The sequence below is a fragment of the Clupea harengus genome, chromosome 5 (genome assembly GCF_900700415.2).
Source record: "Clupea harengus chromosome 5, Ch_v2.0.2, whole genome shotgun sequence".
In the NCBI taxonomy this organism is placed as follows: Eukaryota; Metazoa; Chordata; class Actinopteri; order Clupeiformes; family Clupeidae; genus Clupea; species Clupea harengus.
In genome coordinates, this window is record NC_045156.1 from 7,373,288 (window position 1) to 7,398,758 (window position 25,471).

Genomic DNA, 25,471 nt, shown 5'->3' on the forward strand with positions numbered 1-25,471 from the left:
TGATTGAGAATTAATTTATGATCATTATGAAATGCTGACATGACCGCCCATTCTGAGGTTCCCTTGAAGTCCCGTAAACTACCGGAGGTAACAGTCCAAAATACTACAAAGTACCAAGAACGTACCAAGTACATACCCAGTAGCCTACAGGAAAGTTTCCGAAAGTCCCTCGGAATCTCCACTGCCCCTAAACAGAGACATAACATGTTAGATGTTAGGGACTGTTTAGAAAAGATTTCGCAACAAGACTTAAATGCCTACATTTTTCAAACGAATTCACGTTAAAATTACTCTCTTGTCTGCATTTTCCCCTCCAGTCTCCTCCCACGGGTTCCTCAGCAGCCCCGCCCGGGAGGAGTGACTTTTCTGAGGGGGGGCGTTCTGCAGCCAACAACCGCTAATGCTTCTTCTCTTCAAACCACTCCGGGGAACTGAAAGACAAGTCTACAAACCGCTACTGTATGTTTGTATGGAAACATGCCACACATTTTTAAGCGTTTTTGGGACTGAGTGTGGAACAAGAGGGTAAACGAAACACGGTGAGTATTTTAGATACAACCTTCGTTTTTTCGAGCAAAATTTCAGTTGAAACTCGGAAGAGAGGTAGGCTTAACGCAGTGTCCTCAGTCGCTGCAATGGTGAACCGTTAACGGGAGTGTGGAGTGAATAGGTAGCCTTCCACAACCCGTTATACATCCTTGTTCTTGAGTACCTTTGAAACTGCCATGCATTTCCACCTGGTCCATCAACAGTCAGTGACAGAGAACGCTGTTTTTAATTAAACGTGCTTAGAGTTACCATTTGAGAGTTGTTACTGATATATAGCAACAATGTGTCCGTCTGCGCTACAACAGTTTCAGATCGGTTGAAGTTGAGATGTGGCGACAGAGTGCACATTGGTCATGCAGTAGACCTAAACCACACCGGTATATAACGGAGTTGCTTAAAGTCTGAGATGCTTGTAAGACGCATTTCCTTGTTCTTCATCCATAATCGATATTGTTTTGTGACAGTTGTCAGGTTGTGCAGAATGCCCACACGTGTGGTTAAAGGATAACACCAAAAGTGTCTTACCAAGATTGTCCTGTAGACGGGTCTTTGACCTCACGTTTCTGAAGTGTCAGGGCTTTTGTTGATTCGCTGATCCATTTTTGTATGTAATGGATTTAACAAACCATGAACTATCATCTTTGCTGTGATATTATTTATCTTGATGGGACAATTCTTAGTAGCTGACGTTTTAACGTTTGGGGGGTTTCATAGTACATGTTTACACATAGAGGCAGCATTGTTCTGTCGTCCAAGGGTTTGGGCGACCTGATGAACTTCGCCATTGTAACTGAGAAACATGGAAGCTGAGAGAAACAAGCGCTTTTTATGCACTTCCTTACACTTCTTCGGGCTCCCTGAAAATGTCTCATTATGAAATAATGTCACGTCTCAGAGCTATAATGATAATGTTGTTCCACTTTCATCGGGTAGGCCTATTACCAAGAGAGTAGTAAAATGTAATGTTCATTATATCTCATCTACTACTGAGCTTTTCAATGTAAAAGCCTGATTTTTATTCTCGCATAAATTGTGAAGTCTGTGAAGTTCCATCATACAACATGTGAATTGTGTGGATTTCAGGAACGCAATGGACAGCATTATATTCTTGTGACTGTAATCACTTTCAGAGGAGATTAATTAGCCCACAAGTCTGATCTTAAGCTTTACCTAAATTATTTCTACCAGTTCAGATGTATCAGTTGGCAGCTATATTATAAGAAGCGATCACCCTATATAAGTAACACCTCGATCAGAAATGGCAACCTCCCCATCCCCTCATGAATTCAAATATTTGTTTTTTTCAACAATTATTGAATTATTAAGTGCATGATGGTTGATTATCTGTCATTGCCTAGCATCAGTTCAAATATGTTAATGCCATTAAAGATGCAACCATTAGAGTAATTCCCTACAGGGAGCCTTCCCTAGGCTGTCAAGGGATAGATTACTTGGGATAGATTACTTATCATCCCATGGTTAGATTGCAGCCTTGATCTATCCAGTTCATATGGTCCTGAATGCAGGTTTGTGTGGAGTAAGAGATTGTTGCTGAATTGATGCATTCTGGGTTACCGTGTTTCGCTGCACAGAAGGGTAAAGGGAAGCAAGGGAGGTAAGGGGAGGAAGAGTGTGCTGGGTCTGTGATTTGGGATGCATCCCCACCCAGTGGGGCATGTTGCCCTTTAAGTGTTTATCGTGTGCTGGGGTCTTGAGTGGCTTTCTCACTGCGCCTCACAGCATCTGCACTGGCTGTCAGCTCAGGTTAGACACAAACCATCAGACACACACACACACACACACACACACACACACATATGCGTTGCATACACTTAGACACAGATCAGTTAAGGCTACTAGCTGGCCTTGTTACACTAAAACTGTTGCTCCACTTACACACACACACACACACACACACACACACACACACACAGATGATCTATTTTGCGCTCTTTTTCACGTCACAGAGATGCTCTGCTTCCACCTACAGCCATGCACAGGCTCCTTTGAGCCTCTGCTCTTGCTACATTTTATTCAAAACATTTTCATGTTCTGGAAGAGCCTGCACTCTCCGATGGCGCCGCTGCCTCAGTAATGATGTCTTTTGTAGTTTACTTTGTACTCTAACTGCTCTTAAATAATTCCATTAGTAAAATTTCTGTTGTTGCTCATGAAAAATGTAGGCGGCTGGTGGGACAGGCAGCCAAGGTGACGTTTGTGATACATTTTTTTAATGCAAGTACTGCAAGGATGATACTACATGACTGTTCCCAATGAGGTGTCTGGAACAGTTTTCCCTGACAGTTTGAGGTCTGTTCCCTTCCAGTAACATCTGCCAGTGTCGCGCTTTATTCAACAGCTCTCACTTAGACCAAGAGCAGTGCCTCCTTTGTGGAACCCTGGTGCGTGTTGTGAATGGGGACATTTAGCATCTTCTTGACCTCCCTCTCTCCTGCTGTGGAAGGGCCTTCTTTAAGACTATGTCCAGACCTGTTTACCTCTTGCCCCTAAGTGCGGAGTAGACTTAATCAGAGTGATCTGATTAGCTTCAGCGTGCTGTGCTAGCGGCCGGTAAGGGGGTTCATCTGGAGGCTCAGAGAGGCAGGCCCAGACTCTTGGAGTAGCTGCTTCAGGCTGCAGTGGTTGGGGCGCTGGTGTCGGTGTGTGGGGTGGCTGCATTAACACGGAGCTCTAACCCCCGCCCCACTGCTGGGACCCAGCAGGAAGCCGCAGAGCTCAGCCTCCTGTTTACCCATGCGGAGAGAGTGGTGGAAGTCTATCTATCGCTGACTGCAGGAGGCGCACAGCAAGAGTTTGTGTGTGTGTGTGTTTGTGCGTGTGTGTGAGTGTGTGCGTGCGCGTGCGTGTGCCCATGCCTGTGGACTTGCTGCTGTCACCATCACATTTGCATGGGTTCCTGTCACTGTTTCAATTACCCTTTGTATGCCTGTGCATGTGTTGATATTTGTTTGTGTGCATATGCATGTCCGGTATGCATTTGACATGCATGCATGATGGTGTGTGCTTGGTCATTTGCTACGTCATCTATTTTTGTCGTCTCTCCTGCTATGTGTGTGTGTGTGTGTGTGTGTGTGTGTGCGCATATTTGTATGAGGGTGTTCGTGCATGCCTGTCATCTACATTTATGCCTTCAGATTGCAGAAACTGACATGGCAGCACTCTGGTATGAAGGTGTAGTAGGGGAGCGCAATCCCCTCGACCCTCCCAGAAACGTTCCTCTGGCACGCCTGCATCCAATCAGTGAGTGTGAAGGGCCTGGGCACAGGAAGTGAGATCATAAGAGTTGGCCTGCCTGCTCGCGAATGCCAGGAAGGGAGCAACGAGCAGGAGGCCATTGTGAAGGATTTGTTCCTTGCATTGTTGTTGCATGCAAAGACCACGGCCTGAAACTTCCAGTTCCAGAGCAAGCCTGACAGTCATGCACACGCCTGATACAGTAGAAGCCTTTTATATTCTCTAATGTTTGTGAGGTTTCTCAGTTCCTCTCTAGAAGATGTAAGCGGAACACATGTTGCTTTTATAGCACGTCTTGGTCCAAGCCCGAGCCCAACTAATTGGCACGTGTGATTGCGAAAGCATTGAATTTCATGGAAGGCTTTTGAGTGATTTACGTGACAAAGGGTGGTTGCTTGTCTAAAGACAGCCATTGCGTGTTCGGATGGTTCGGATCATTGTGTGCATCCTCATTAGCGCTTTAATTGATGTTTACATGTTTTCACGGCATGAAGACTTTGAGAGTCGGAAACCTTCAAAGCTGGCACACTTCAAAGCCATAGAGTTCTTGGTAACCTCAGAGTATTTCTGTTTGTTGGTGTGTGTGTGTGTGTGTGTGTGTGTGTGTGTCGGTGTCCTTTTTGTTAAAAGGAGCATGTTAATTTCCCCACCTGCCTTAAAAAATGTGGGCCCCTCTAATATTTTGAGCACGCTGTGCATCTGACCCTGTCTCTTTAAACGGAATGTGTTTTGCTGTGCCTGCTTGTACCAAGACTACTGCAGAGCCTGAGGTGTTTGTGTTTGTGTGTGTGTGTGTGTGTTTGTGTGCATGCTCACAGCCTGCTGTCTGTGTACCTCTCAGTGCTACACTGTCCTCATTACGCTGGGCTAATATGCACAGACTCAGCAGGCCGCCAGCATCGCTGGGGTGGATAGCGCTGCAGACTGGACAGCATCGCTGGGGTGGATGGGACTGGAGCTGCAGACTGGACTTCATTTCCCACCCCACTATGTGTGGGTCTCATGCCTTTAAAATACCCATGCCTGTCAAGATTAATTTGCAATTAGTTGTAATTGCATGTGGAAGCAGTGTTTCCCCTAGGTTTACAGCTTTGGGGGGGGGGGGGGGCTGCGGCACGGTGCACGGTGCGCGGCGCGGCGTGGCATGGCCACCGACACAAACGCTCAAAGGAATCATGGTGTTCATGTGTTTCTTTTAATGACAGCAGTCAATATAACAACTAAACATCGGAACATGTCTTTTTATGACAATTATCCACAAAGTGTGCAGCTTTTGTCGCTGCAGTGGTGTATCTTTCTGGGATTCTGGAAGAAAATTTTTTGAGATATTTGTGGCCTAAAATTCCTGATTTCGCAGGAGCTTTTCCAAAAAGTTGCGATGAAAGTTTTTATTTTTAGGTTTTTGTTGCAATGAAATTGGCAAAACAAGTTAAAGTTGCGATAAAAAGTTGTGAATTGTCCTCTTTGTAATTATAATTGAGTTATTTGTTGAAAAATAATTGATTAATAAACAAACATTAATTCATCAAGAACAAAACGATTGAGAAATGGTCCTCTTAATAACCTCACCAATATGCCAAACAAAAGATTACCAGGACTACAAAAATGTAGCAAAATAGGCTTTACTTATCCACAACGAAGTGCACATGTTGGCATTACAAAAGGACCAGTACGACTGAATAAAATGTTATGAATGTCTCAGCCTTCATATGACGGGGAAAAAAAACACAGCCTGTGTCACTATGATCTGTCTCGTCATCTGACGTCCTGCCTGTGTTTCTGCCGTTCTCATTGCTTATCAATCTGTTTTGCTATCCTTGTTGTCGTCCAATTTCAATTTTCAACACTAGCTGCTACCTTGTCTTCAAACAGAAAGTAACGTTAAATCTCCATGGCAACAGCTCTTGAGGGTTTGGCAAATAATCGGATTTATTGCTTCCTTCATTATTCACAGCAAAATAAATAATTTTCGTTACATTTCATAGATTTATTACCATACTCTATGTAAAAAGGGCCACGCACAACTCGCGGAAAATGATAAAAAATGGAAGCCACATCTATTTCTGAATTTTCGGTGCGGACATTCTGTACGTTCTGTTTCCACGTCTGTTGTAGCCATTCTCATTGGGCCTCATTGTCGACCCTACCTAGAAAAAGATCTCTGCCGGATTCATGAACGCCTGGTTATTAGTTTTTTTAAAGCTTAAAAGTGTCCGTAGCTGTGCACTGATTCTTAAGCCCAATTCTGTCCGCTGGTGGGAGCGTGCTCACTTGTGTGTGCGCGCACGTGTGTGTGTGTGTGTGTGTGTGTGTGTTTGTGTTTGTTTGTGCGCATCGCGGCGGAACTCTGCCATGCGCGATACAGAGAGCAGAGAATTGTAAACGCGCGACCATGTAGAGACAGAAATTACATGCCGTCGTGTAAATAAGATAAATAACATAAGGCTATTTATTTTGTTTAATAAAAGAACAAGCTATAGACCTGTTCTATAGGAAAGGTAACCTTAAATTACTTCCGTTGTGATCTGGCGCTTTATAGAAAATAAAATGTAACAAAATTAACTTGACCTTCCAGGGGGGGCGGGGGGTGCCGTTGGGGGGGCGGGGCGCCCCCCTAATATAACGGTAGGGGAAACACTGGGAAGTGTGTGTGTATGTGTGCATGCAAATGCGTGCATGTACATCTGCGTGGGTACATCTGTGTGTTTATGTGTGCTTCTGTGTGCGTGTGTGTGTGTGTGTGTATGTGTGTGTGTTTGTGTGCATGCATGTCTCTTTGAGTATATATTTCTCTGTTTCTGTTCTCGTTCTCTCTCTCTCTCTCTCTATCTCTCTATATCTCTCTCTAGATCTGGATGAGTGTGTGTGTGTGTGTGTGTGTGTGTGTGTGTGTGTCTGTCTGTCTGTGTTTCTCAGTGCCTCGTGGATGTATGCTGTCATCTCTACTGAGTGAGACAGTTTTTGTAGGACAGGAGGAGCAGGTAGTAACCAGTCCACTAGCTTTGGGATTTTCATTCTTTTTTTAATCATTAGAAGTGAACAATTATTAGCAACCCAGCTGCACCAGACGAGGCTCAAATGCAGCCTTTACTGCTGTTAACTGTGCTCCCACTCACATTTTAATGGGGTTAGAAACATGTTGAATTTTTCTACCACCAAATTATTCACTTGGAATGTGGAAAGTGAATCCACAAGTTGTTGAGGGACGAGTCATTTTCAGCATAGCAAAGAGATGGATGGGAGTTATCTGTGTGGGGGTGAGATTAACTTTCATAGCGTCTAAGGCAGTGTATTGGCAATAATCTAGCAATACAATACGTATCATGATACAGGGGTAACGATTCCATATATTGAGATACTGTAAGCAAGATGATTTTTTTTAATTTGATTTAGTTATTCTAATTTTAGGAAAACTGTCTGTACTGTATATGGAACACACCACCATATGCATACAATCTGAGTCCAAAACGTGGTAGAGTCAAATGGATTACAACACTGCTATCAAGCGTTTGGGGGTTTAAGCACAACACAAAATGAACCACTGTCTGACACAAATCTTTTGCAGGGAAGCTATTAATAAAAAAATCGATACAGTGTTTTTGAGAATCAGTGCAGTATCACAAACCATAATTACGATACTGAAGTGTATTGATATTTTCTTACACCCCTAATGGCGTTGAGGGACACATCACCGTTTATAGTTTGAGACCATTAGAGTAATTCCCTACAGGGAGTCTTCCCTAGGCTGTCCAGGGATAGATTACTTGGCTAAACACTGTTATGCCACACATCATTGCAGGTAAGATATTAATTAAAAATCAATACAATGTTTTTTTGAGAATCAGTGCAGTATCACAAAACTTAATACAACGATACTCAAGTGTATTGATATTTTCGTACACCCCTAATGGCGTTGAGAGACCCCTCATCACCATTTATAGTTTGAGCTCAGTGGGGAACGTGAACACACAGCAGCCAGTGTTTTCAAGGGAAATGACACATCTTTCCGGTGTACCCCTTGCCCACATGTGTGAGAAAAAAGACCTGGGGGCGAAATGAGGTCTATTGAACGTTCCCTGCTAAGCTGGCAGCAGCAGCAGTGGCAGAAGCAGCAGCAGCAGCAGCAGCAGCAGCAGTGGCAGCAGTTGGAACAATGGTCTGCAAAATTGCACAATTGCAGTGGTGTTTTAAAAATACATCTGGTGCATGGTGTTCCAAAACAAACAGAACTGCTGATGTCACAGCCTATAGCGTGCCTCAGACAAACCCCACCCTACCGTGTGTGTGTGGGTGTGTGTGTGTGTGTGTGTGTGTGTGTGTGTGTTCATGTCGGTCAGCTGGATGAAGAAACTGAGCAGATGCGCTCCAGATGACCCAAGGGGACAGGACACCTTCACCCCTGGGATGGAGACAGTGTGGGCGGGGGCTGGGAGGAGGCCAGCCAGCTGCATCTGGATGGTGGGCGTTGTCTGCTATTAGCAGAGGGTGGATTGGAGTTGTTGATGATGACCAGTACTACTATCACCCATTGCCCCAGACATGAACCTTGTCTGCTCTGACAGTCTGCTGCAGTGCACAGCGTCACTGGAAGCTGTTCTGTGTTTGGCACCGGGTGGCTACAATAGTCAACTGTGAGGGAAGATTTTAAAATGTTGTGTGTCATTGAGCATTGTTGTATAACCTTTATACCATAGATAATTATGGTATGGCTTATATAGACAGTACTAACAAACCTCTAAACTCGAAATGTATCAAACATCGTATAATCCAAGTCTTAGTTTCGTCGGGAGGGAACCACAATGTTAGGTTTTACACCGTAGCATGTACGAGCTGCATTTCTTGGTAGCCTTCTTGTAGTGGACCTCTTGGCACAGCTGTGTTGTAGTTCACAGCTACGCTCTGATGGTCCTCCAGTCTCCCCTCATTTCCCCCTTCTCGGCCCTTTGGGGCCTGCCCCCCTTGTCCACTGACCCGCTGTGGAAGGCTGGCGTGGCTGACTGAGCCTTGTCACGCGCCGTGGTATCGCTAGCTAGTCCAGGCTTTGTATAGCTGCCCCGGTTTGTTCTGACGACTGGGGACACAATGACCCAGAATCCAGTTTGGCCCTAGTGTTTTAAAAAAAGAAGAGAGAGAAAAGAGAGAGAGCAAGCGAGGGAGAGTGAGAGAAAAAAGACGGTACAAGCATTAGAGAAATAAACTCTATGCCACCCTAGCACCAAGTAGGGCAAGTAATCCTGACAGAATAAAACGTCCTCTTAAAAGGACGCATGAGGGAGAGAGAGAGAGCGAGAGAGTGGCAGAGAGGATAAAAAGAACGAGAGAGTGAGTGTGTGAGAGACAGGAAACCGAGAGAGAAAATGGAGGTCAGAAGAAAAGATAAGGGCATGAGTGAGATGAAGACCCATTCATTGGACAGGCTTGGTGCAGTCAGGAGTCAAGACCACTCTCTTTTATTCGGAGGGGAGTGGATGAGTGAGGTGGAGAGGAGCATTGAGAGCAGCATTGGCATTAGACAAAAGAACTCCTCTCCTCTCCTCTTCTTTTTCCTGTCTTCTCTACTCTTTCCAGCAATGTGAGGTGGAGAGGAGCACTGAGAGCGAGTCAAAACAAGCAAAGTACCAGGCGAGAGATACTCATAACAGAGAAAGGGAGGGTCGCTTTTATGAGCTTACAGAAGTGACCGGCAAACGTCAATAAAATGAAGCGTCATGTGTCTGATAAAGCCTGTATCGATGCTGTGCTCTCTCTCTCTCTCTCTCTTTGTATTTAACCTCTGTTCTCCCCTTTACATGAATGAGCCTCACATGCTGCATCACAGAGGCAGATCATCCAGTGCCCCTCTGGAGTCACATTTCCATCCCAAAGGCTTTTATAGCACTCCTCCCGGCCCCCTGCAGGAGCTACAGCAGCTCGCCTCCTTTCAGACGGGTGCTAAAGGAGCTGTGTTGGAGCTACTGCACGTCTCCTTTCAGACGGGTGCTAAAAGAGCTGTGTTGGAGCTACTGCACGTCTCCTTTCAGACGGGTGCTAAAAGAGCTGTGTTGGGGCTACGGGCTACAGCAGCTCGCCTCCTTTCAGACGGGTGCTAAAAGAGCTGTGTTGGAGCTACAGCAGCACCACCACGGTCAGACATGAAACCCACAAAACCAGCGGCACAAACTGTCGGTCTGAATATGCCGATAGGGAATGGGAGGAAGCTGGTACATCTCTCTTTTTCTCTCTCTCTCTCTCTCTCTCAGCACTATGCACTGTGATAAATGTGCAAATCCATTCCCTATTCTCTTTTATCTCTCTCCTCATCAAAGAATGTGCTTTTGTCTCTCTCTCTCTCTCTCTCTTTTTTTATTTTTTGGCAAAGCCAGTTTGATAGTAGGATTTTTTTTTTTTACCTTCCTGTTGCAAAAGGCCCGGCCAAAATTATGCCATGAAGATATGTGAGGAGTTCAGCAGGAGGCCACACACACACACACACACACACACACACACACACACACAAACTCACACAGACACACACACAAACTCTCTCCCAATCCAGGACAACTGCTCCTCCCTTTGAGGAGATGTCTCTGGGGTGCCACGGCAACCGATCGCTATGCAAGCTGTGATGAGTGGATGTGCAAAGGGGTCATGGGCGTGTCGGTCGGGGGGGTGGGGGGGGGGGCGTTAGTAAACCCAGTAGGGTCAAAGGTCAACCGTCTGCTTAACTCCCACACGGGCCCTCAGCTCCTCCCGCTAGCCCATGAGCGTCTTGTTTAGCTTGAGTGCAGCTCATAAATAAATGTTAAGTGCCCCCAGTAAAACAGAGCGCCAGTGTGGATGGAGAACAGCTCCACTAATATTTTTGGCTGTGGACAATGGGGGCTGTGTGTTCACATGTGGCTGGTTCTCCTGGTATGTATTGCCGGGGCTACCCTCGCACTGGACTTCAGTCTGAGCAGTGCATGCCTCTCATAGTAGGGATGCTTGTGGCGTTGGCGACGCTGTTTTATTTTGTAATTGCTGTGTCATTGTGAAACTATGCTAATATTTTGATAAACGATGTGACTGTGGCTAGACTTGCAGCCGGTATTTATTTATCGTTTCTCTCTCTCTCTCTCTCTCTCTCTCTCTCTCTCTCTCTTCTTCTCTTTCTCTCTCTGTCTGTCTGTTTATCTCTCTCTATCTATCTCTCTCTCTCTCTCACTCACACACACACACACACACACATAACACACACACACACACACACACACACATAACACACACTCTCACACACACACACACACACACGCTGACTCGGTCTATCAGTGGGTGTGTTGGCAGTGTCTGCTGCAGTATGTGTTGGGCAAACACAGCGCTGACTGGGGAGAAACATGGAGCAGTGTCTTCTCAGTTGACACCATCAGAGCCCATCCTCATGAAACACAAAGGTGAATATGACCTTGAAAAAAAAAAACAGCTGTCCAGTCCTCTCCTCCTTCACTCTGTTGAGCTTTCTATCCCTCACTCTCTCTCTATTCCCTTCACTTCCTCTCAGCAGCTTGTCTCTCCTCCTCTTCTGTCTGTCCTTCTCCCTGCTATAACCCTTTGAAGCTCTCTGTATCTGTCTCTCTGTCTCTCTGTCTCTGTCTCTCTCTCTCACCTCCTCTTCACAGTTATGCCCCTCTCTCTGTTCTTTTCCACTCATCTCTGCCTGTCTCTTCTGTTCCCTGTCTTTCTCTCCACTGTCCCACTCTCTAATCCCTTGTCTCTCTCTTCCTCGTACCTCGCGCACGCACACGCGCACACGCACACATACTCTCTCTCTCTGCCTAACAATACAATATAACATAATGAATCCCTAAGGGGCTGATTTGATTTGACGTAGACATGAAAGTGTACAGAAATAGCCGACATGGGGTGAACAAACATACAGACTCTCCAGTCACGTGATGAGACCGTCTGAAGCGGAGCTGAAGCTAAGATAACAGATGAGAAATATTCCAATTGAAATTGCAGTTGAATAATTGATGTCCGTGGGCAGGCAGGCAGGTGGTCTGCTGTCTATTAGTCTGTGTGCCAGATCTGCATTCCTCTTCCTCTGTGTCTCTACCCTGTTTCTGTCTCTTCTCATCCCCATTCCTCACTTTTGTTATTCTCTCCATCCCTCTCTCTGCATTTCTCCTATCCACTCTCTGTTTCTTTCTCTCCACCTCTCTGACCCTCATCTCTTTCTCTCTCCCCTCTGTGTGTCTCTCTCTTTCTGCCCTGTCCTGCTTACTTTTCCTTTTTTTCTCTCTCCCCCTCTCTCTCTCCCTGACCTGTCCTGCTCTCTGTCTCCTTTTCCCTGCCCCGCTCCTCCCTCCCTCTCTCTCTCTCTCTCTCTCTGTCTCTGTCTCTGTCTCTCTGTGCTCCTGTCCATGCTGTGTGGTAGGGGTGCAAGGGGGAGCAGCAGCTTGAAGCGGCTCTGCTGATGGGTGATTACATGAATTAGCAACGACCTGGAGACGCAGTCAGTGGGCCGGAACACGGGCACTGAAGCCAGGCCAGCCTGGGCCCCAACAACACACACAGTCAACACACACACACACACACACACACACACACACACACACACAGTCAACTCAGACACACTCAGACACACTCATGCGGACACACACTCATTCAGACTCATGTGGACACACACACACACACACACACACACACACACACACTCATTCAGAGTTGTGCTGGTGGTAATGCTGTTAGTAGTTTACACACACACACACACACTGGGTCCTACACCTCATAATTCATTTAATCTCCTGAGCTGTACTGCTCTCCTCTCTTGTGTGCAGACACACACACACACTCATTCATTCAGGCTCATTCAGACAGACATATAAACTGGCTACGTTCCAGTTCCATTAAGCAACATGTTATTACTTCTTCATTAACAAAACACAGAAGACCTGAAAATGGCAGGATTTTCGCAGAATTCAGTAAGGAAATCTGCGGAAGTTGACACTTCACATAAAATGATGGGAATGAAATGCCTTCGATAGCGTTATCTGCAACATTTTGAGTGACACAGTGACAGTTACCTCAAAGATGAACAGGAAACAAGAAAAGCCTTCACAGCCAAAACTCAAAAACTCAGTCAACATCAATCTCGCAACTGTGTCAGATAAGGTGATATCTGGGTGTAGTGTTTAGCATCAGGAGTTGGGGGCTCAGTAGAATGCAGGATGTTCATCTCTATGCCATGTCTGTTCAGACAAAAGCTTCACTTTGTTGCTAAAATAATGTGATTCCTCCTCTCTTTTGGCCAGTGATTACACAATGTCCCTTGATAACAAATACGTGCTTTATCTCATTGTCATGATCATCTGGAGAGAAGAGAACTCAAGGCAGGAAGAGCAGCTTTGGCAGCCCTGCTCAGTCCCTTAGCCTCCGGTCTAGTCTTCTCCAGTTGGACTTCTGTCTCTGCCTCTGTCCTCTGTCCTCTGTCTCTGTCTCTGCCTCTGCCTCTGCCTCTGCCTCTGCCTCTGCCTCTGCCTCTGCCTCTGCCTCTGCCTCTGCCTCTGTCTGTCCTCTCCCAGATGACCCTTTTCTGATTGACTGGAACTGTGTTAGTGACACTGGCTGCAAAAGGATCATTACACATCAGCAGCCAGTCCCTTCGCTTTCTGCCGATATGGCAGTGCATCGATCCCTGAGTGGATGCACAGAGGTTGGGGGGTGGGGGGGGAGCTGTGAGTTGGCCCCCCATCTGAGCTGTCTGTGCAGAAGACTGGCAGAGCCAATGTCCACTACCTGCCTGGCCCTTCTATCCCTAGAGAATTGCCTTAATCAGTCTTATTGGTTGCCCAGAGGTTGCGAAGGCGAGGGGGGCTTGGAGTACGTGATGGTAGAGGGATGAGGTGGTGTTGGTGGTGGTGGTGGTGTTAGAGGTGTGGTGGTGTGTAGGCTGCTGAGTGGGGTGTGCTGTTCCATTTCATGTATCATCTTGCTGGTCAACAGAAGTTGTCAGGTGGAGAGCACCCCCTTTTTGTTGTTGTTGTTGTTGTTGTTGACACACACACATGCATGCACGCACACACACCAACCCATGTAACTGTCCACTCACAGGGCTGACTAAACAGTGCAACAACAAAAGCGTCACCAACGCACTAGCTTGCTTGCATAACGGTTTTGTTGAGTATTTAGCATGCCAAGACTTAGCGTGATCCATGGAATTATTGATTCTGCGTAATCTTTTGATGGCGTGTGATTGTGTTTGGGCATGAGCATTACCAGGACTGGGTAATTTGTAATCTCTATTTTTGATTTTGAGTTTTTAAGACCCATGCTCAAATTTATATATATTTTTTCATCTCTTGTTTTTTTCCTGGCCCCTCTCTTTGATGTACACTGATGTAACACACACGCATACACAGACTTCTTATTGTTTTATTTTGTGCAAAATGAAAATATGGAGACTTCCTGGATGGTGATATGTATAACTGATGCACTCTGGCTATAGGTTGACAGAGGTGGAGAGACAGAGACTGGCGTATGGGTGTACGGCCGGAAGCAGCACTGACACGTTGCATGGACATGTGTGTTTCATTTTCTCCTTGGCCTAGTTAGCTAGATGTCAAATGTGTCGTGTGAGTGTGTGGGTGCGTCTGTACGTATGTGTGTGTTTGTCTCTGTGTTTGCAGTAGGTAATGTAATTTCGCTCTCTGATTTGATCAACAGGCCTCATCTGGCTGGTGGTAATGCTGTTAGTAGTTTACACACACACACACACACACAGGGTCCTACACCTCATAATTCATTTCATCTCCTGAGCTGTACTGCTCTCCTCTCTTGTGCAGAGAGGGGAAAACACAACCAGGACATCATCCTAGTCAGCTGTGCCATGTTTTAAAAGGCCCCTGCAGAATCTGATGACTAACACTCTCCACCACAACCCCCCCCCCCAACACACACACACACACACACACACACTCACACACTTACGTCCTGATGTTATAGGCCCCCGAAGGGTAACTCAATAGCATTAGCACGCATTTACACGCCTTTTCCCCCCACGGCACAGAGCGCGAGGCTGAGCGTTAGCCACTCGAGCATTAAGCCGTCCGACAACATATTTTTTCGTGGGTTTTAAATGGCCCACTGAGCCGTGTCCTCTGGGACGGCAGCTGGCCTGTCCGCGTTTGGGGGATTCAGTGCTGATTAACAGTCCATCTGAGCGCAGCCAAAGCCGCAGCAGCAGCAGCTTTGTCGTTTTTGCACTGTGGTGTCTCTTCATCCCCACAAATCACGTTGTGGTATGTCCTGAGGATGAGACTGGACAAAAGTCTGAAAGAGAAATGCAAGTTTCTTCATCTTTTTGGCCCAGAGGACTGCTCTGTCTCCAGTAAAACGAATGCCATATGCTCTATTTGTGTGGGAAGCTGGTGATTATTTTACATATGCCTGGTTCTTGTAGTTCTAGACAGTTTATCAGCGTAGCTGAATCTCTAAGGCCAAATGGAAGTAGCTCTTTCACTGTGATAAAAGCTTTTTGCGCTCTCTCTTTCTTTCTCTCTCTCTCTCTCTCTCTCTTTCTTTCTTTCTCTCTCTCTCTCTGCCATCATCCTTCTCTTAGTCCCCTGTCCCCGTCCGTCTCACACTCTCTCATCCATTTCTCCTGTCTGGCTGATTAGATTAGGCTGTTCATGACTAACCTCATGCAGCCAGTGTTACAGGAAGTTCTCTTGCCTGTGACTTCCTCTCCGCGGTCCGAGTCTCGGCCTGGCGTTTAACTCTGCCTAAAGCGCTGGTGCCCCAGAGGCTCAGGATGTGACATGACTAGTCAAAATTACATGTTTGTTTTCTTCGTGTGTTTTTTTCCAGGATGTAATTCATTTTGACTGGTTCTCCTTAGAAAACAGCACCACCCCTCTCCCCCTCCCCAGTAGTCTGTGGTAAGACGGCACAGTTCCCCCGGTAAACAAAGCAAATGTCTAATAACAGCTGCTCTTATCACTATTGACCACACATCAAACTAACTGCTGTGCAAACAGACGTTTCATGGAAATTCACAAGTGATCGATACAGCAATTGTTCACTAATTAGGTGCTAATGAAGCAGCCATGCCTAACATAGCTTCATCAAAATTGTGGTTATATTCTCTTTGTTGGTGAATATTTCATATAACCAGCTGCCTGGAAGGATTGAATTCAGTTCTTAAGAAGGGGAATGTAGGACGAAAGCTTATCAGTGGACCTGTTATGTTAGTAGCCCCTGAAACAGACTGTGAAACATCTTTCCCCCCCCCACGCATTTTCCTCTCACCTCAATTCACACGATTTCTGCATCGGCCCTGCTCTGGGTAGGCAGAGATGTGATCTATGCTGTTGATGCTCTGTTGAGTCCAGGAAGTGGTGAATCTAGTTTACGTGTGTGTGTGTTTGTGGTGGTGGTGATGGTGGGGTCTGGTCTGAACAGGATATAAGAGAGACGAATAACGGCTCTGCTGAGCAAATGGAAAATTCACACTACGCCGAGGCAGCCGAGAAGAAAGTAGTACCAAGTAGTACAAAGTCTCCCCCATCGTCGCTCGGGGCTTATGTGCAAAACCCCTCATCTTCTTCGGATCCCAGCGCCTGTCAGGCCTCCTTGCTCATCCTCTATGAAATTTAGAAAGCCCAATAGTAATCCCCAAAACCGCCTGACAGCCAGCAGCCAATGTTATTGAGTTTCTGCTAGTTCTGTTGTGTGTGCTCTACATGAGGACACATTGTGCAAATACCATGGGGGACTGCTGAAAATCCTGCCACCTTCGTGAGTAGGCCTACATACTTGGGGAAAGATTTCTGTATGTGTACATATGCCAAAGTTCTTTTTTTTTTTTCTCCAAAGATCTCCAGTTCAAAACATGTTTCCATCAAGAGAGAGCCAACAGCAGAGGTTAAGTTCTATAAGAGCTAGAGCTGCAAATATTTTATCTTTTATTTTTAATTTTTTTTGCTTCATTGAATCCTAGCCGGAGAAGTCTCCCCTAGCTACACACATCTTTCATCTGTCAGTCAGACTCATATCATAGCTGTCCAGCTGACCGCCCTCTCCATCTCTCAACAGATGGTGCGCTGCTGAGCTGGGTTAAAAGATGGGAGGAGATCTGGCCCTAAGGAACGGCCCCTGCTAGGAATCCTTCCTTCCTCCCTCCTCCATCTCTTCCTCTTCCTCCTCCTCCTCCTCTGCTGCCCGGCATCTGCCTGCTGGACCCAGCCATGGCCAACCACATGGAGCTGCTGAATGAGCTGCAGCAGCTGGACAAGGTGCCCAGCCTAGAGCGCCTGCGGGCGGCCCAGAAGCGCCGGGCGCAGCAACTCAAGCGCTGGGCCTCCTACGAGAAGGAGATGCAGAGCAAGAAGCGCAAGGCCGACAAGCAGCGCCGCGGGGGCGGCCTCAGTGCCCTGCACGCCGAAAACCGCAAGCGTGTGTCCTTCTCCGCCAGCGTGGCCCTGCTGGAGGCTTCTGCCAGGAATGACCCAGACGAAGGTAAGATCTCGACTCGGACGGGTCCAGACTCCACGTGCTTACAGTGGTGCTGATGATGCAGAATCACCATGGTTATAGTGGTGCTGATGATGCTGACTTAGCATGTGTATAGCTGTCCTTATGATACCAACTCCCTTTGTTTATAACTGTTCAGATGATGCCGATCACAATGGTTATAGCTATGTAAGGTATAGCCATCCTATTAGCCTTAAAGGCACCAGAACCAGACAGCTCAACTAATAGCTGCACATTTGTTGAGGCTAATGGAGGTGTGAGAAACGATGTGTGTCCTCTAAGATTTGCCTTTGTGTTGCTTTGAAAAGGGCAATCGGCCTCATTATCTGTAAATGTAAATGTGTCTAATAACCACCTCTATAGTGTCCCAGGGTGCTGTATGTATTTGGTCCAAATGCTGTAACAAATAGCTTTTTTATTAGTTTATGTGTTGTTCTCCATTCAATTGGTTTCATTTCAAATTCATGGTAGTGGAAGAAAATGGTGTGGCCTGTATAGTTGTTGATTTTTTGCCCACACCGACCTCTTTAAATCTGTGTTTATTGGTTGTGTCTGTTTAAGCTGTTGCACTGGGCTCTCTGTGGCACACTTGAAAGAAGCCGGAAATTTAATGAGGCACTAAAGCGCTGCATTTGCACCATTTATTTCCTCTTTTTTTTTCTGTGCCACACAAATTGAGCTCTGGCTCTGACACTTGTGACTGCAGAGATGCTTAAATTAACTCACTCAGCCGCACCCCACCACCACCCCATCCCACCCTCCTACAAAAACAAACCCTCAAATCCACAAGTGGCCGACAGACAGTGCTTAATGGCTTGAGAGCGGTGGAGAATGCCAGAATGCCCACTGGAAGCTCCACCCAGTGGGCTGGAGGCTGCCATTAAAACCACTGGATGTGCGATCACTGGCTGCGAAAACAGCAGCTGACGTGGTTTTCAGTGCCCCCCCCCCCCATCCCCCATGCCTGCTGTGCATGTTGCTCTGTATGAATGGAAAATGATAGTTTGGCCAGGCGTGTGTTCGAAGCATATGGTAATTTCATCCATTTATTCACACAGGCGTGTTTTCCCTTGAAGCCAAGCTGAGCATTGGTAGTAGAGAACAGAACTTTTGACACGTGGGGATTTGAATGTCTGAATGCACATTGTGTGCACTTTGCATGTGTGAGTCTTAACTTCTTTGTCTGTTTTCTCACTTGACAGAACGTGGGAAGTGTTGAGAACTAAGATGGCCATAAAAATAGCATGACATAGCATGAAATAGCTGCATTTGAGCAGCCATATTGTGAAAAGGGGAGAGGAGCGTCCAGTCATATTATTTTAAAGCAACATTGTGTAACAATTTGACCCGAAAACAGCTTCAAAATAATTTTGGTGCTACACTGATTTGTTATACGGAGAATGGCGTCTGTGTCACTGCCACAGCATGCCTGGTACGCCTGGTATTGCACTGTAACTGTAAATGTTACTTAGGTACACAGGGAGGGCATGACACCTCTCGCGAGAACGATGCTTTATGGCACCACCTCACACAACAACAACTAGGCTCTTCTGCTAGCTATAAGAAGAAGCTAGCACAGTATTCTTTGTATTGACATCATATGGACAAAGAAACCAAGGAAGATGTTGTCAGAGGAAGCGAGCAAGACAAAAACAGAATGCAACCAGAGACACCAAGAGTCAGTCTCGGACTAGCTTTTACTCGTAGGCAAGAGCTAAAAGAGATGCCCAGCTGGCATTCTTTCTGTCGTACTAGTCAGTAATAACTTATTAGACTTGCTATGTCTTCTGTTGCGCTTGTTTGATGTTTGGCTGTGTTATGAAAGTTGTTGACCCGCTAGTTTATCATCATAAACATCCCTGCCAGCCAACAACATTTTATTAGATTACACATAATCTGCATTCAAATGCTTAGAAAACAATATATATAGGCTGAAAATACAAGCAGTATTTCAGCAAAACTGAAGATTTGTCATTCCTTTTTTGTTATTCTTTTGGTTATGTTTAGCGTTCATCTCCAATGTGACAATAAATAAAACTATGCAGAGTCATATTTGTGTAAAATCTTGTAATGCTACTCCACCTTGTCAGTCAACAGCTTCTTTGGCTTCTGGTGTTGTCTTTGCTGGTTCCATATCCTTCAGCTTGTCAACAAACACACCTGTACCACTGTCCATTAGGGGGTCTCAAAGTGCAATTGGTATTGACGATAGTGGTGTAAAATAAACTACACTCCGCAACTTTAGGAGGAGCTGAGTAGCAAAAAATGGAGGCATAATGGGGTTTTAAAATAAATATCAAGCAAGTCATACATTTCTACTGCATTCCTGTAAATGTGTATGTCTTGCCTCAGTGCATTACTGAGTTTGCATTTATGTGCTGCTACTGGAGACTCCCAGAGCAGACGGGAACATTGTTGTTTTTTCTTTGTTGTTTTCTGCCTGCCCTTAGCCTTCATGAACCTCACAGAAAGCCTTGTATTGTGCTTCTTGGTAACTCCCCTCCCTCCCCCATCTCCATTGCATTCACCATTCCTTTTTATGAAGTAGTCCTACATAATGTCTCTGAGCTAAAGCTAGAGAAGTGTGTGTGTGTGTGTGTGTTTGTGTGTTTCTCATTGACCCGGAGGAGCCTCCCTCACCCTTTGTTGCGGGCTGGTACTCTCGCTGATGACTGCCACGCGTCTGACGGGACAGATCGATATATCAGCTCGGGTTTTCCCTCTGGTGCCATCCTCCTGCTTGTCGTCAGCCCCTCTGGCCCAGCTTAGCATACAGTGCTGCATAAGCACCGTTATTTATGACTGTGAGGAACCTCGAGTCATCGTTGTAACACACATCAAAAATCAAGTTTGCGCGAGGCCCTGATTAAATTGTTTTAAGATTGATGACAATGCCACTTTCACAAAATGGTTTTACATCCTCTTTGGTCGCCTACAATGGACATGATGCCATTAATCCCTGGCACTGAAGATGGTCTCGCGGCAAATTTACAAACAACGTGCTCGTTAAAATATTACATTTCAGATGGATCCCTGATGACCCTGATTTAGTGTCATTTGAGGCTGTATTCTTGGCTGTACTGGACAGTGTTTTTGAACCGTGGCGCCACAGGGTCATGCGTGTGGGCTAGCAGACAATGTCAGTTAGCCTGTCGCACACAGGCAGCCAATAGTGGCGTGATGGTCCATTTTGGTCGCCATGGCAGCTGACATGCCCGGGATTCCAGTAATCTCCCCTCAGCCCTTTTGTTCTTGATGGCCACTCAAGGGAGTCCTAGTGCTGGAGAGAAGCCTCGCTGATGGAAGATTTTTTTTTTTCTAGTAAAAAAAAAGAAGAAAGAATGTGTAATGTGTAATCAGCAATCAGTTTCTTGTGAAGAATATTCTAAGGAGTGTGGCATACAGTTGCCCTTGTTCTCTGAGACCAGAAAATAAATTATGGCATCTGAAACTATTTGCATAGTGCCTGATTTGCTCAGCAAGGATTTGCCTTTAGATCCAGCAATTTTGCCTTGATGTAAAGACACACACACACACGAGTTACGTTTGTAGATATGCAGTTTGAGAATATGAATGCATAAGTCAGCAGCATTTCCAGGTTTGCTGCTGTAGAGAAATATGTTTGCAAGTTTCCTCTGAATGGGGAATTTGATTTGTTTCGTTGAAGGAAGTTATTTCCGTGATTATTTGGCATAGTGAAGCATGAGGTTTTGCTCCAGTGCCAAGAGGTAAAAAGCATCCAGGGTTCCACTCCTGCATGAACAGAAAAGCCCATATGAACCTTTGCCTTTAATTCACTGCTTCTCTGAAATACCTGAAATGCTATTCAGTGTATTGTCATGTTTCTGAATCCTCACCCTGAATCTCCGTGATGTTTAGTGAAGTCCTCGTCATCACAAGCTTTTCGCATTCAGGAAGATGCTGGATTATTGAGTCGCTTCCATTGCAGCCATAGGAATAGTCTCGAAACCTCACCATCCGTGGTGTCATTGTAGGTAATGACTCTGAAATTGCCTCTCTCTCGGGGCCCCCACAACCCCATTGTGCCCCCGATAATAGAGGCCGATTGATTTGCTGGGTTCTTCAGCCTCTCCCTGTTCAATGCAGCGGAGATGGACTTAAAAAGAAGCTCAAGGTGAGGTTGAATGTGAATATTGTCGAAGGCGGAACGCCATGCTGCTAGGTTGACTTGCAGTCCTTTGCATTTTAGAACTGGAACTAATAATTTTTTTAAATCACTTAATCAAGGCAGTTGAGGAACACGGTTGGGTGATGCATTGATGGAAGTCTTCTATCTTGCCAAATATTCATGTTGTTCTAGGCAAATCTGAAAATGAAACTGACAGAAGGTGCTTGGCTGTTGTTATTCAGTCTTTCAGTGCTTTCAGCGTTTGAGGCTACATTCACATCTTGACTCGTACGTATGGGACCCTCGGACACACACACATACACATACACACACACACACACACACACACACACACACACACACACACACACACACACACACACACACACACACACACACACACACACACACACATACACACACACTGTTAGCTACCGTTTCACACAACAGGAAGTGACCGTGTTCTGCATCCTGTCATTTCCATTGCAGACGCAGCTGTTCACTGTTGAGAAACGGTGTCTCAGGAGAGACGGCCTAACGGTAATCGTCCCATGACACCTTGGCTGCCAGCCCCACAGTCAGCATCTCAACACCACCAAAGAGGGTTAGAAGGGAAGGGAATCCGGTCTGTTTAAATCCCCCTCTGAACTGCTGACATTTCATGGTTCACCATTGACACTTACTGCCTGAAGAGCACTTGCGTTCACACGACAACTCCACCATAGCTGTAATTGTTGTTCTGTGTCCCCTTACTGGAAACTATTTTCTGCCTGCGGTGGCATTTTGAAGAAGTGGGCTGGTGGCTTCAAATCAGCGGCTTTGTGTCCGACCCACCTCATTGGAGGAGGAGAGGGTGGAGGAGGAGAGGGTGGAGGAGGAGATGATGGAGGAGGAGAGGGTGGAGGAGGAGAGGATGGAGGAGGAGAGGGTGGAGGAGGAGAGGGTGGAGGAGGAGAGGATAGAGGAGGAGGGTGGAGGAGGAGAGGGTGCAGGAGGAGGAGAGGGTGGAGGAGGAGAGGGTGGAGGAGGAGAGGATGGAGGAGGAGAGGGTGGAGGAGGAGAGGATACAGGAGGAGAGGACAGAGGAGGAGGGTGGAGGAGGAGAGGGTGCAGGAGGAGGAGAGGGTGGAGGAGGAGAGGATGGAGGGGGAGATGGTGGAGGAGGAGAGGATGGAGACGCAGAGGATGGAGACGCAAGCGAGAGAAGTGGGAGCTCTTGTCTAATGGAATATTCATATCTAGTAATTGGGTCCATTTGTTAGGCAGTGGGAGCGGACTTGACTGTGTCTGCTTTTGTGGTCGGTGCACGGTGAATGGGCTCATCTAAAAACCCTCTCCTCGGGGATCCTGTCATCTCCCCCTGGCGCGGCAGGGCCGGGCCCGTTTTCTTTGCAGAGGCTTTAGCGCGCTTATCTATTCTCAGGCGCACGTCTGTAATGGAGTGGCACTAAAAAGAGAGCAATGGCCTTGGGAGGAAACGCTGTCGGAACTTCTCCAAACGGAAAAGAGAATTATTTTGAGCGGTTGAAGCCAGACATCAGACATGGGCTGGGTTTTATGCGAAAAACAAAACAAATATATGAAAACATCTAAAAGACATTTTGTGCTCGGTATGGACCGATTTCAGATTTCTGATTTACTGCAGCTGTGCAGTACTCAATATTCTCTTTTAAGCATTGAAGTCAGGTAGCACTGAAAATATTCAACCACAAGTATTATCACAAAAACACACAGCAACACCAGTGATTCTTTTTAATGATATGGGTTTTTGCAAATAGACATATATTCAGTCTTCTCTTAAACATGAAGACACTGAAGGAATTCAATCCAACACTTTAGCATCCTTTTTTTTTCCAGTTGTGGGGTGATTGATTGTATGAGATCTTTGTGAAGGAATCCTGTCACTGCGACTGTCAGCTGGCCATCAAGCTAAGCGCAGCTCTGTTGCTCATCCACAAGCCTGTCCAGTTCATTGAGTTTCACCCCTCAAGACGTCTTTAGCTTTGGACCCGGACAAATCCCCACTGTGAGCTGCCTCATCCTACCAAGCCGTCATAGACTGGCTTTTCTTACGCCAGAGACAGTTCTTTCAATTCAAAGAGATTTTCATGCTAATGTTACTCAATTCATTCTCATTCATCAGAATCAGAAAAATCAGAATCAGAATTGTTTTTATTGCCAAGTAAGTTTACGCCTACCAGAAATTTGTTTTGGCATATTGGTGCGGACAATAAACATAAAAAACATAATAAGTACTACAGAACATAAGAAAAACAATATATAAAATAAAATATATAAAAATATGTAAAAAAAATGTCCTCCCGTCCTCCCATTCTTTCTCGTTTGTTACTCCTCCTCTCGTTTGTTCCCCTGGCTTCACACTCCCTCTCCCATTCTCGCTCACTTTTTACATTTTTTTTTTCTCCCTTTCGTTCTTTCCCCCGTTTCCACCCTTGTCATCTCTCTAATTTTACGGCCGTGTGGCTCCTTACGAGTTTTCTAAGAGCCTTAGAACTTTAATTACCACGTCAGGACCTGTTCCCCTCGTTCTCTCTTCCCTTTTCCCTTCCGTGTCGGCCTTCTGACGAACGGCTTCTTTCCACCCCATTGAGATCAGAGAGGGGAGTCATCTCTGGTAAATTAACTAATTGGAAAAAAGGGGGTGTAGAAGGGGGCCCCGGCGCTGACAAATGGTCCCTTTTCGAAAATGGCAGATGCCTATTAACCCTTCAGTTTGTCATCCTTTCTTCTCCTGCATCTGTTACCGTACTAGGAACTAATTTGAGTGTTGGGCACGTTGTTGTAGTGCTCATAATATTATGCTTCCTTGAGGACTTTCTTTTGGACTTGGGTTAGTAGGTTGAAGGATAGGATCACATGACCATATTTTCAGGGCGACAAATAGGACCAGTTTTCCAGACCAAAACCAAATGAATATTCCTGAAAGCAAGGCCTGGCTTGTGAATTACCAGAAACACTACACAAACACACAAACACACAAACACACAAACACAAACACACACACTCTCATAGACTGGCACCCAGAACACCACCACAGCTCCCACCAGTTGAGTCACCACCAACATACGGCAATTAACGGAGTAGAATAACAGAGGGGCCAAACAAACAAACAAACAAACAAACAAACTGGATGAAAGAGACAAATCAGAGACAGTGAGCCGCTCAGAGAGGGGGAGAGGGAGAGACAAAGAGAGAGATGGACAGAGCAAGGGAAAGATGGAGAGATCAAGGGAGAGACAAAGAGAGAGATGTAGAGATTTAGGAGAATCGCATCTACTGGCTCTGGCGTATTCATTCCAAAGCCTTAGCCATTCTTCGTGCCATCCATCTTGCTGAACTGAACATTTTGGCATCTGAGCCCCAGGGGATCATTTCTGATAGACAACGCCGTAAATCCCCCCTTTAAGCTTTCCATCTCTTATTTCCTGTGACCCTTTTATCTTTATCTTTCACTTTGACAACCTTTGCTCTGTCTTGAATATGATTGTAGTGGTGTTAATTTCCCCCCGTTGAGTGGCAGCAGCGTTTAAAATCCACCTTACCTGGGGATTGGGGAAGGGGTTGGCAGAGACGAATGATTTGGAAAATGGGTTCATAAGGAGCTGTCAGCCCCCCTCAGCCAAACTCTCCTGATGAGATTTACGGCCACTGCGTAGCCTCTCCCCTACAGGTAGGGTCTGTGTGCTCTCCGAATACCTGATGAATTGATCAGCAGTAGTATGCTGGCGTTTTAGCATAATCACGGGCGTTTACTCCCCGAAAAGCCTGCCCGGGAGGTGTGTGGAAAATTGTACGGCGAGATGAGCTTTTTCAGTTCCATTTGATTCACCACAAAGGCCAAATCTAAATGCCTTCTTCACCCATCTCCCACAGTGGCTGAGGAAAAGTGATGGCTGTCCAAAGGCTGATGTTCTCAAGGAATGAGTCATTGTCTGGACTAGATTGTTTATGTATGTGTCTCTCTGTGTGTGTGTGTGTGTGTGCGTGCGTGCGTGCGTGCGTGCGTGCGTGCGTGCGTGCGTGCGTGCG

At 46.1% G+C, this 25,471-nt stretch overlaps 1 protein-coding gene across 2 annotated transcripts in view; it reads left to right on the top strand.

Moving 5' to 3' along the window:
• The first annotated feature begins 373 nt into the window (after positions 1-373).
• Positions 374-25,471, top strand: part of ppp1r16b (protein phosphatase 1, regulatory subunit 16B) — a 57,711-nt gene continuing 32,613 nt past the window's right edge. The window contains exons 1-2 of one of the 2 annotated variants that reach the window (XM_031567535.2): positions 374-539; positions 16,855-17,277. In XM_031567535.2, the coding sequence (XP_031423395.1) occupies positions 17,007-17,277 (271 nt within the window). In that variant the 5' untranslated portion in view covers positions 374-539; positions 16,855-17,006. Of the gene's footprint in view, positions 540-15,046; positions 16,684-16,854; positions 17,278-25,471 lie in introns of those variants that run through there. The other variant, XM_031567536.2, reaches the window with a different exon arrangement.